Source organism: Oryzias melastigma, linkage group LG24, assembly GCF_002922805.2.
Source record: "Oryzias melastigma strain HK-1 linkage group LG24, ASM292280v2, whole genome shotgun sequence".
Lineage (NCBI taxonomy): Eukaryota > Metazoa > Chordata > Actinopteri > Beloniformes > Adrianichthyidae > Oryzias > Oryzias melastigma.
The window spans coordinates 4539010-4549717 of NC_050535.1; the positions used below are offsets into that span (position 1 = coordinate 4539010).

The following is a 10708-nucleotide window of genomic DNA, read 5'->3' on the forward strand; positions in this document are numbered from 1 at the left end:
TATCTGAGTGGGTCTTTAAGATTTCAATCCAATTTGTGGAAAACAAAAGACAGTTTAAGCTAATTTTGTTAGTTTGTTCAATTCTTATTTTAACTTCAAACAAAAAAATATAGAAACCATCTTTTATAATAATCTTTTTTTCAAACTGCATTTTTTTTCATTTGTTTCTGATTTGCAGCAATTTGAATAATGAAATACTCCAATTGACCAATCACAAAATTCAACTGTAATACTTCGTTTCAACCTGTAGGGGGCAGCACATTAATTTCAGGAAGTTTATTTTAAATTGTCAAAAATGAGATCACTTTTAAAGTCTCATTTATAAAGGTCAGCTTAGAAAAAGTTGATTTACTGTTTGGTTACCCTTTAAAACCCTTTTATTTCGGGGGGTCTCTAAGATTTGAATTCAATTTGTGCGAAAAATGACAGTTTAAGCTAACTTATTAAGTGTGTTCACTTCTTATTTAAGCTTCAAAGAAATCATAGAAACCATCTCTCATAAACGTATCATTGTTAGAAGAGTTCCAAAACAAAATCACCACCAAGTTTTCCATTTTTGTCATTTCTTACATAATAAATCACATTCATTATCATTCACAAAACCAGCCTTTGCTTTTGTGCTGCTTTTGTGCAAATCCCACTGATTCAAAATAATTAGATGAAGCAAACGATTCCATCTTATCCCCATCTCCCATCAGTCTGTGCTCTGTCACGCCGTTTTCAGTGGGTTTTTTTTTGTTTTTGCAAAATCCTAAAACAGAAGTTGTGGGTATGTTTGTGCATCAACTGTGTGTGTTAAATCAAATACAGGAGCAGTATATTTTCATCCACGACGCCATCCTGGAGGCCTGTCTTTGTGGAGAAACGGCCATCCCAGTGTGCGAGTTCAAAGCCGCCTATTACGAGCTGATCCGCATCGATTCGCAGACAAACTCCTCCCACCTGAAGGACGAGTTTCAGGTACATCTCAGGCTTAAAGCCAAAATTAAGTTGTCCTTTAAGTTTTAATTCATTTTATTCATATTAAAGGCTAATTTTTTATGGCATCAATTAAATAATAATCTCTGAAATCGAGTTAACTTTGCATTTCTCTGTCCCCAGACATTAAACTCGGTGACTCCTCAGCCACAGCCAGAGGACTGCAGCATCGCGATGCTGCCCAGAAACCAGGATAAGAACCGCTTTATGGATGGCCTTCCTCCTGACAGATGCTTGCCTTTCCTCATCACCATAGATGGAGAAAGCAGCAACTACATCAACGCTGCTTTGATGGATGTAAGTCTGCGGCGCTTTAAATCCTCGTGCAGGAAGGTTGGTGTTATTTTCAACACATCAAACAGGAGCGGTTTGGGACACAGAATGTGTGAGTTTGAGGGTTAGAATTTTACAAATGTTTAATTTAAGCCATGCATATTTAATGTAAATCTATGTCTTTGATGGAATTGATATCAAATGCATTTTTGATCGACAAAAAATGCAAAAAATCTTGTCCCAAACTGGATCTTTGTTGAAAATAATACAGACTTTTAAAGGATTACATTGTGAAAATGAAAGAAATTGTAATTTTTGTAGGAGTTTATGGTGGTGTGGTGCAAAAGAAGGTTAGAATAATTGACTGTATATGAAAACTGGACTTTTGGCGTTTTAAACATGAAGTACCTGCTGGCTCCAAGAGGCCAAAATCCTTTAGACTTCTATTAAGAAATAAACATCTATTACAAAGTCACTTTAATTGTCAGAATAACAATTGTTGCTCTACTACCTTTTTTGTAAACATTTTTTTGCTATTTTTTCATGTAGTACAACTTATTCAATCTATAAACTGGCCAATTGGATGCCTCAATAAAAGTAGGCGGAGCCTGCTGGCACCAATGTCCAACATTCGAAATGTTTTAATTGGTAGGGGTGTGGTCTTCCAAAAACCTCACTTCTGATTGGTTGCCATAGAAACGCTGACTCACACAGACTCGGACCAATCCAATGCATTCTCATCCTCAAGTTGACACATATTGATGTTTGGGACCTCCCCGTGTCACTTTTTGACGTTTAGGGTGTCCCCAACTCGGTTTTTGACATGCTGGCTGTTTGTAAAATCAAGTGTCTGCAACTCTGGGGACTCGGTACCGGACATGAACCGATACTGGGTTAGGGTACCAGTACTGCGTTAGGGTACCAGTGCGCTTTACGTCCCGGTACTGGTTTGCGACGCAGAGATTGTGGACTCGTGATTTAATTGTAAAAGCCAGCACGTCAAAATGTGACGAGTTGGGAGTGAGAATGAGTTGATCAATCACTGCTCACTAGCGCAAACATGGCATCAACCATAGATATATTGCTAGAGATGGCACACAGGCTTTTTACTATTGTCCAAGACACGTAAAGAGCAACGCCATATTGGAATGGTATAAAAACGATGAGCAGACACTGTAAAGTGACCATAAAATGCTTAATTTTGGTCCAATTTTAATAAGAAAAAAACTCAGATCATCACAGATTTCGGGTACCACAGATGGAAACTAGTTTCGGCTTTCATCTGGTGTAAAGCATCTTTAATATTTTTGCACATTGTCCCTGTCAAATAAACCAATAAACAAAGAATTAAGGTTCTGTATGCCACATTTCCCAGTACGGTCAGCTCTTCCCTATTTGCTCGCCGCTACTGAGGAAATCCTGGTCTTCTGGTCTGATCTGACGTCTTACACACATACAAGTGATTCTCCACAAAACGAAAAAAAGTGATGGTCCTGCCAAAAAACGTGGAAATAATGCAAATTCTGAAGCTGCCATTGACTTTGAATAGGCTACAAGATCAGCCTAAACGCTCACTATTGAAAGTAAACTTACTTAGATCTGCTCTAAATGTTTTCTAGAAGTTCTCCTTTATCAGCTGACAGTAATAATTTACTAGTTAAAAGTCACATTCTTGTTTTTCCAGATCTGTTTGCGAAGTTGAAGCACATCAGTTAAACGGCATCTTTACCTTTCCAATATGGCGTCCAACTTTACGCACGCAACAAGCTAGCATGCCATCTCTATTCATATATAACTCATTGGTGACAACTAGTCCAAAAAATGGTGACTGATTTAATTGGTTGGAGCCAGAAGTAAGCCATTTTTTATAAGTGACGTAACAGTCACTCTGTCCAGTTCTCATATACAGTCAATAGTTTGAGTCCACAGGGGTCTTGTGTTTTAAAACCCGTCATCATAAGATGATTGGTGCCTTTAAATGGTCCCTTAAGGGTGTGTGTGGCCCTGCAACGGCCCCTCTTTTGCTCTGAAGTAGCTGGGATAGGCTCCAGCATCCCATGTGAACCTGCACAGGACAAAGACAATAAATGGACGGATGGTTCTAATTTATATAGAAAACTTGTGTAAATACACCCAGACTTCTGTCTCTGTTTATGTGATGCTGTGTTTGTGGTTTTAGCTGCAAAAGGGCTAGAGACAAATCCAGGTTACGAAAAGAACACTCGCCTAAACACAGAGAAGACATGACCAAATGTTTCAGCTTTAAACTGATAACGGTGCTGGAAGAACTGACGGTTCGTCTTCGACAAAGTTTTGTGAAGACGAATTGATGCAGTTACAACACATGAGTCTGCAGTTCTAGTTTAGTTACTCACCTCTGGCCTTTCTCTAACCAAGCTGTCAGAAGAGTTTCAGGTAATCTTATACTTCCAATCTCTGATACTGGATTTGTTTCATGGCTTCAGTGTTTTTCATGTTTTTAAAGCCATTTTTATGCTGAACTTGATCCTGACTCCCATTAAACGTCTCACCTTCACACTCATTAACAATCTGTGTGCACATTTTCATCTAAAATGGCCTTACTTTGTACTCATTTAGTCAAAGTTAGCTGTCTATTTTGTGTTCAAGCTCACACCTTTTCCCTCATTTTTAAAGTCTTTATAGAAACATAAATCCTGAACTAACTGAACATGAAGTCAACGTTAGCTTGGCACAGGGGTCGGCAACCAGGGCTCCTTTTCTACTGATCAAAACCTAGAAGGATTCGTATAGTCTCACTTTAGCCTTTAAGAAATGTGGACATACATTTAAATAATGTCTATTTTTTTGCATGAAAAAAAAATATAAAGAACCAAGCATCTCTCAAAATGTGACTTTTTTTGTCCTCAGTAGTCTTACACTGCTGGGTTTTGTTATTTTAGTTTGGGGTCGGACCTTGGTAGGGGATCTGCTGACTCAGACGGTTGACATCAGCAGTCTCCCTGACTTATTTTATATTTGGCCACCATATAGAAATAGGTTGCAGGTTGCAGACCCCTGGCTTGGCAGAACATTTCCGTTGGTCTATGCATGCTCCTGTCCCCTTAGAATAAAGAAACACTGCATGGTCTCAGTCATACGAACTGTTTGTGTTTCAGTGTGTGAGCTCTAGAAAATCATCACTCTGGATTGTTTTCTTTTCTCTGCAGAGCTACAGGCAGCCAGCGGCGCTCATCGTTACCCAGCATCCTTTGCCCAACACCGTCAAAGACTTTTGGCGTCTGGTTTATGACTATGGATGTACCAGTCTAGTGATGCTGAATGAGATTGATTTGGTTCAGGTAATCCACCGAAACCCTTTGGTTGTTTGGTACCCAAGCTAGAATGCTGGCTAATAGATTGGTTCTGCTCAGGGTTGCTCTCAGTACTGGTCAGAGGAGGGGATGTTCCGGTACGGTCCAGTTCAGGTGGAATGTATGTCTTCATTGAAGGACTGTGATGTCATCAGTAGACTCTTCAGAGTCTGCAACATCACCCGGGTGAGTGATTTCATCGCTTCACTGCGCTGGATGTTTCCTGCTTTTTCCTGCCTCATGGGGACTTTTTCGACTCTGCCTTCCAGCCTCAGGAGGGCTACCTCATGGTCCGCCAGTTCCAGTACCTGGGGTGGCCGGGGCATCGGGACGTTCCCACCTCCAAACGCTCGTTCCTTAAACTGATCCTTCAAGTTGACCAATGGCAGCGCGAAGGAGAGGAGGGGGAGGGACGAACTATTGTCCACTGTCTGTAAGTGCACATAATCATTTTTCTTTATTGACTTTGCTGTTTCACAGGGTTATTTGTGCAATATTTGCATCAAATATGGACGTATGGTCTGGACCCCCTCTGAGTCACTTTTTGACATTTTGGGTGTCCCCAACTCGTCGTTTCTTGACATGCTGGCTGTTCCAGTATCCAGTACCGTGTCCAGTAGTGTGTCAAGTACCGTTCCATGTCAGGTACCCCATCCAGTATCTCGTTCAGTACTATTCCGTGTCAGGTACTACATCCAGTACTGTTCCGTGTAAGGTACCACGTCCAGTACCGCATCTAGAACCCTTCTGTGTCGGGTTCCTCGTCCAGTACTGCGTCCAGTACTGTTCCTTGTCAGGTACCGCGTCCAGTACTGCATCCAGTACAGTTCCGTGTCAGGTACCGTGTCTAGTACCACATTTCGTACCTTTCCTTGTCAGGTACTGCTTTCAGTACCCTATTTAGTACCTGTTCATGTCCAGAACAGCTGTACCACCTTTGGTACTGGTACGTGTCTGGTACTGGCTAAGGTCTGGTGCAGCCTAAAGTTTGGGAGCCCTGATTTAATTAGAAAAACCAGCATGTAAAAAAAAAGACAAGTTGGGGACACCCAAAACGTCAATTGTTGAAGGTCCTTCACCAAACATCAATGTGGAATGTGAATGAGTTTGTTTTTTCTACAAAGATTTGAACTTTTGAGAGTTTAGAATAGTGTAATATCTGTGTATTCATATCTGTCTGAAAAACAGTCTATAAATATGGAGGGAGGGATTTTACACCCTTAGAACATCTATAATTCTACCTTAACATGTCTTATTTTCAGAACATAACTCCTGTAGTAAATGAGGAACCACTGTATAAGCAGACGTTATATAATTTCAAGAAAAGATGTTAAAAATAGACATAAAAAAAATCATTTTATATATATTTTTTTAATTTCTCGTTTGTGCAGGAATGGAGGTGGTCGCAGTGGAGTTTTCTGTGCCTGCAGCATCGTTTGTGAAATGGCGAAGAGACAAAGTGTGGTCGACGTGTTTCACGCTGTGAAGACCTTAAGGAACAGCAAACCCAACATGGTGGACATGCCTGTGAGTCATAAAAGGAAGTCAAAAGATGCTAAAATCTCAAGTTCAAAGCTGTGAATATGAGACGACAGCTGAGTTTTGTGTTTGTTTGTGCACAGGAACACTACCGCTTCTGCTACGACCTGGCCCTGGAGTTCATCGAATCGTCCTAAGCAAAGACCACAAACACAATCTTTCTTCTCAGCACAGACGGACCGGTCTGTAGCTTCTACTTTGCGCCCCCCTCCTCGGTCTAAAAAAAAAAGAAAGGGGCAGACTGAGCTTATTGTGCAGTGTTGTTACGCACAGACAAATGTGCAGACTATTTTTGTGCTGGAGAGGACTGCAGCAGCAGCAGAGAAGACTCCCGACTCCCTTCATGCTTACTGTACAGCTTTTTGAGTGCCAGCGGGCCCCTGTAGGTCCAAATTCAATGTGACCTCCTTCATGGCAGCCCCCCTTTCCGTCGGACTTTGTGCTATTTCAGCTGCAGTACTCAGTGTGCACTCTAGATGTCGCCCTTCCCTCGCAGGCTGCACCCACAGCTTTTAATGCAAGCTACGAGTTGCCAGTGGCCCCATGTTCCCCCTCCCCATGCTAGTATCTGTGTATTTTTGTCTGTGTTCTCATCATGGTGATGTTTGAATATTTGTATCCACGACTTTTATACCCAAACAAGAAACCTAAAGTTCCATCTGAACTCTGGAAGCTTCTGTTTTGACTCCATTTTGGTGCATTTTTATGTGTTGAGAATTATTGTTTTGAATTTTTGAAGTGATCCGTCAGATAATTGAAGAGAGATGAAGAAAAGTGTTTTGCAAAAACACTTTTTTTAATTTAATCTGTTTATTTCTGTTTGCTTTTGTAGTTTTATGTATCGATCTGCTGGAGAAATATTCTGGAGTCCTCAAACTGTAAGATGGAATGCATTCACTCAGAATCATGTTTTAGGGCTGGGCCCAACGCACTTTCACTTCAGCCACTTCACAAACCCCCCAAACACTTCTCCTACATTAAAAATAACAATATCAGCCTTATTTTGTTACAAAAGACGGACATCTTTCAAAACATGCAAAAAAAAAGTTTTATTAGTGACTGTAATGGAATTGGAAGTGAGCTGACCCCTGGCGTCATTCGTTTTGTGCACTGGTGGCCAACTCTTTTCATCGAAATGATGTTATGTTGTAGCTGATGTTTAACCATAAGCCAAAGACTTTGTGTAAATATGTCTATACAGATAAAGCACATTGTTTGTATTTATTGTTTGTTTACTTGCATTGCTTGTTAAGAACAATCCTGTTTGGTTCTTTGTTTACTGCAGGCATTGCTTTTAACCGTGTTTTGGGAAATGGTTCATTTCCCTTCCGTCCCTCCAGAGTATTATTGTGATTTTATGAACCCGTTCTGGTTCCTGCAGCGCTCCTAAAGGGACGTCGAAGTAAAAAAAAAAATGAAATAACTAGTTTCTCATTTCCAGTTAATAAGTTACTATCTGGTGTGCACATGAGAAACTATGTTTTTTCTTGTGAGCAAAACATAATAACTGGTGCACACCAGTTACTATCTGGTGTGCACCAGTTATTATCTGGTGTGCACGACAAACTTTTTTTTTTCAAACTGGAGAGCAAGAGATAGTAACTAATGCTCACCAGTTGTGAGGTTATTGTATGGTACGCACCAGATAGTAACTGCTGCGCACCAGTTACTACCTTGTGCTCACCAGTTATTATCTCGTGCGCATGAGAAACTATATGTTTTTTTGTAACTGGTGAACACGAGATAATAATTAATGTTCATCAGTTGCTAAGTTACTATGTGGTGTGCATGAGATAGTAACAGGGGCGCATCAGTTACTATCAGATGGTATATTTTTACAATCTCAGGTTCACCAGTAAAAAAAAAAATACTAGTTTTTCATGTGAACGAGGTAGTACCTGGTACGCACCAGATACTATCTCATGCTCACAAGTTACTATCTGGTGTGCACCAGATATTATATTTTTACTGTCTCAGCCTCACCATTAGAAAAATACTAGTTTTTCATGTGCACGAGGTAGTACCTGGTACGCACCAGCTACTATCTCATGCTCACCAGTTACTTCCTGGTGTGCACCTGATGTTATATTTTTACTGTCTCAAGCTCACCATTAAAATAATACTAGTTTTTCATGTGTACGAGGTAGTAACTGGTGCACACCAGCTATTATATCATACTCTCCAAATAGTGTGCGCACCAGTTACTATTTTGTGCTCACCAGCTACTATCTTGTGTGCAGGAGAAACTATTTTTTTAATAACTGGTGAGCACGAGATGGTAACTAATGCACCAAACTTAATATCTAATGCACACAAGAAAATATTATTATTTTTTATTTCACTGGTGAGCACGAGATAGTAACTGATACACACCAATTGCTATCTGGTGTGCACAAAAAACTTGCAGTTTTATTTTTGTCCTTTTTTTTTTACTGGTGAGCATGAGATAGCACACCAGATACTATCAGGTGTATTATTATTTTGTTTTTACTACGATTTCCCTGTAGGGGCTCTGTAGGTTCCTGACTTTTGAGGTTTCACCTGCTCAATTTGGGTCCATGAAGAAGAGTGTAGTAACTCCTGACTGAAGCTGTATATTAAAGCTTTTGAAGTAGTTTTCAGTATTTTGGTGGAATCCTGTAGTATGGGTGTTCTCACCATTCACGCTATGTTTTTGTTATTTTTTTTTAAATTGTATAAAAGCCCATCAGTTCAAATCCTGTTTCCCATCATTCCCGAATACACACTAAGTATTCAAACAGGTGTTTTAATCTTCTAATCCCATAATTCATTGTCTTTAATTCATCTGAATGCCTCTTAAGGAAGTTTTGTCAAATATCAGATGTTTGGGAGGAAAAAAAAAGTTATTAAAAATGTTCCACGTTGTTGGAGCAGCTAATAAAGATGTTCGTGAGAGTAGACTATCATGAGGACATAAAAGGGCTCTATTGTTGGGTGAACAGTAGAGATGTAAATGATAAAATATTAGTTATGTTGTAGATAAAGTCACAGATTGTACTTCTGGAGAAAGAAAACTCATTTATAGTTTTCTGGGGAGTTTTTCTGTTGGTGAAACATCAGCTTTTATTTTTTATGTTTTTGTACTTAGAAAGCAGAACTTCAGAAATCAGTTTTATTGCAGTCTATTTTGCAGCATGTAAAACCTCTGTTGTCCTTCTCCGGGGAGAATTATGAACAGATTCTGCTCCTAATTCCTCCACTGAAAAGCAGTGAATGATGCTGGTGTTGAAAAGAGAGGCCAGTAAAGATTTATTATCTGTGGTTCATCAAAACTCTTGTCTGTAATGTTTGGCTTCTTTGCTGTAATAAACCACTTCTTTAGCTAAAAGCTTTTGGTTCCATTGTTTTCAACATCCATGCAATATCTTGTTTTAAAGTAAAGCTTTTAAAGTATGTGTAGATTTTTTTTTTCCTTTATAAACTTTAAATTAATGGAAAAAACAGTTTAAAAGAAGAAAGAACATTCTAGAGCTTTAAGTATTCACATTTTTACATCCTAGCCACCCTGAACACAAAATGTTTTTGAAAGAATTATTTATTTTTATGTCCAACCCACAGATTTGTAATTGATTTTGCTTTTCTTACTTTAATATATTTTCTCTTATTTGATATATTTAAAGATTTAAACATGTTTTGTCCAATCCATTAGCTAAAACATCCACCACAAAGCAGAATCTTAAAGCAAAAAACAGCATTTTTTTTCCCAGAAAATGTTTTATTTCATGTCTTACAAAAAAAAAAAAAATCATATAATGAAAGTTTTTCAATAGAAAAATAATATTAGTTTTATAAAATACTTTTAGGGGTAAAGGACGCAGTAACAAAAATGCTGGTATCTGGTGCACACTGCTTACTATCTGGTACGTATGAGATAGTAACTGGTAAGCGCGATACAGGAACTGGTGTGCACCAACTACTATCTGGTGAGCAAGACATAAGAACTGGTATGCTCCAATTACTATCTGATGCTCATCAGATAGTAACTGGTGCACTATAATAACTTTAATAACTGGTAAAATTACTACCTGGTGCTCACCAGATAGTAATTGGTCAGTGAAAGATAGTAACTGATGCGCACCAGATGGTAACTGATGAGCTTGATATAGGAACAAATGTGCACCAGATAGTGACTAATGAGCAGTGCAGTCAGGGGAGGAATATAGCTAAAAAATGCATAAATTCAATAAGATGAATATATATTTTTAAATAAAAAATAAAATGTTATTTTTTTAGACATGTTATTTTCTATAATTACAATTTTTGTTCGGGTTTTCAGTGTTTCTTGGTTGGAAAATAAATAAATAAATAAATAAAAGCAGCAAATTTACGAGTTTCCTGTCCAAATATGCCAGACAGCGCGCCGCACACACTGTAGCTGCAGCGCATGCTTGTGTTTTTTTCGGTCTTTCTATCATCATAAAATGCGCCTTATTTTAAACTGACCTGATTTGTTTATCTCTTGCTATCTTTCTGATTACATTGGTTCCAGTTTGGGACTCATTTAGTCTTTTTATCTGCTAAAATGCGCTTCAAAAACACACTAGGTGCGGCAGACAGTCCGCCTG

At 38.9% G+C, this 10708-nt stretch overlaps 1 protein-coding gene across 20 annotated transcripts in view; it reads left to right on the forward strand.

The window, feature by feature from the left end:
- Positions 1 to 9471, forward strand: part of ptprk (protein tyrosine phosphatase receptor type K) — a 133030-nt gene extending 123559 nt beyond the window's left edge. For 11 of the 20 annotated variants that reach the window (XM_024290641.2, XM_024290646.2, XM_024290644.2 and 8 more), the window contains 8 exons: positions 811 to 960; positions 1102 to 1275; positions 3649 to 3666; positions 4440 to 4571; positions 4644 to 4769; positions 4853 to 5016; positions 5975 to 6110; positions 6206 to 9471. In XM_024290641.2, coding sequence (XP_024146409.1) covers positions 811 to 960; positions 1102 to 1275; positions 3649 to 3666; positions 4440 to 4571; positions 4644 to 4769; positions 4853 to 5016; positions 5975 to 6110; positions 6206 to 6259 — 954 coding nt within the window. In that variant the 3' untranslated portion in view covers positions 6260 to 9471. The remainder of the gene's footprint in view (positions 1 to 810; positions 961 to 1101; positions 1276 to 3648; positions 3667 to 4439; positions 4572 to 4643; positions 4770 to 4852; positions 5017 to 5974; positions 6111 to 6205) is intronic. The other 9 variants (XM_024290647.2, XM_024290652.2, XM_024290655.2 and 6 more) reach the window with 1 other exon arrangement.
- The last annotated feature ends 1237 nt before the right edge of the window (positions 9472 to 10708 follow it).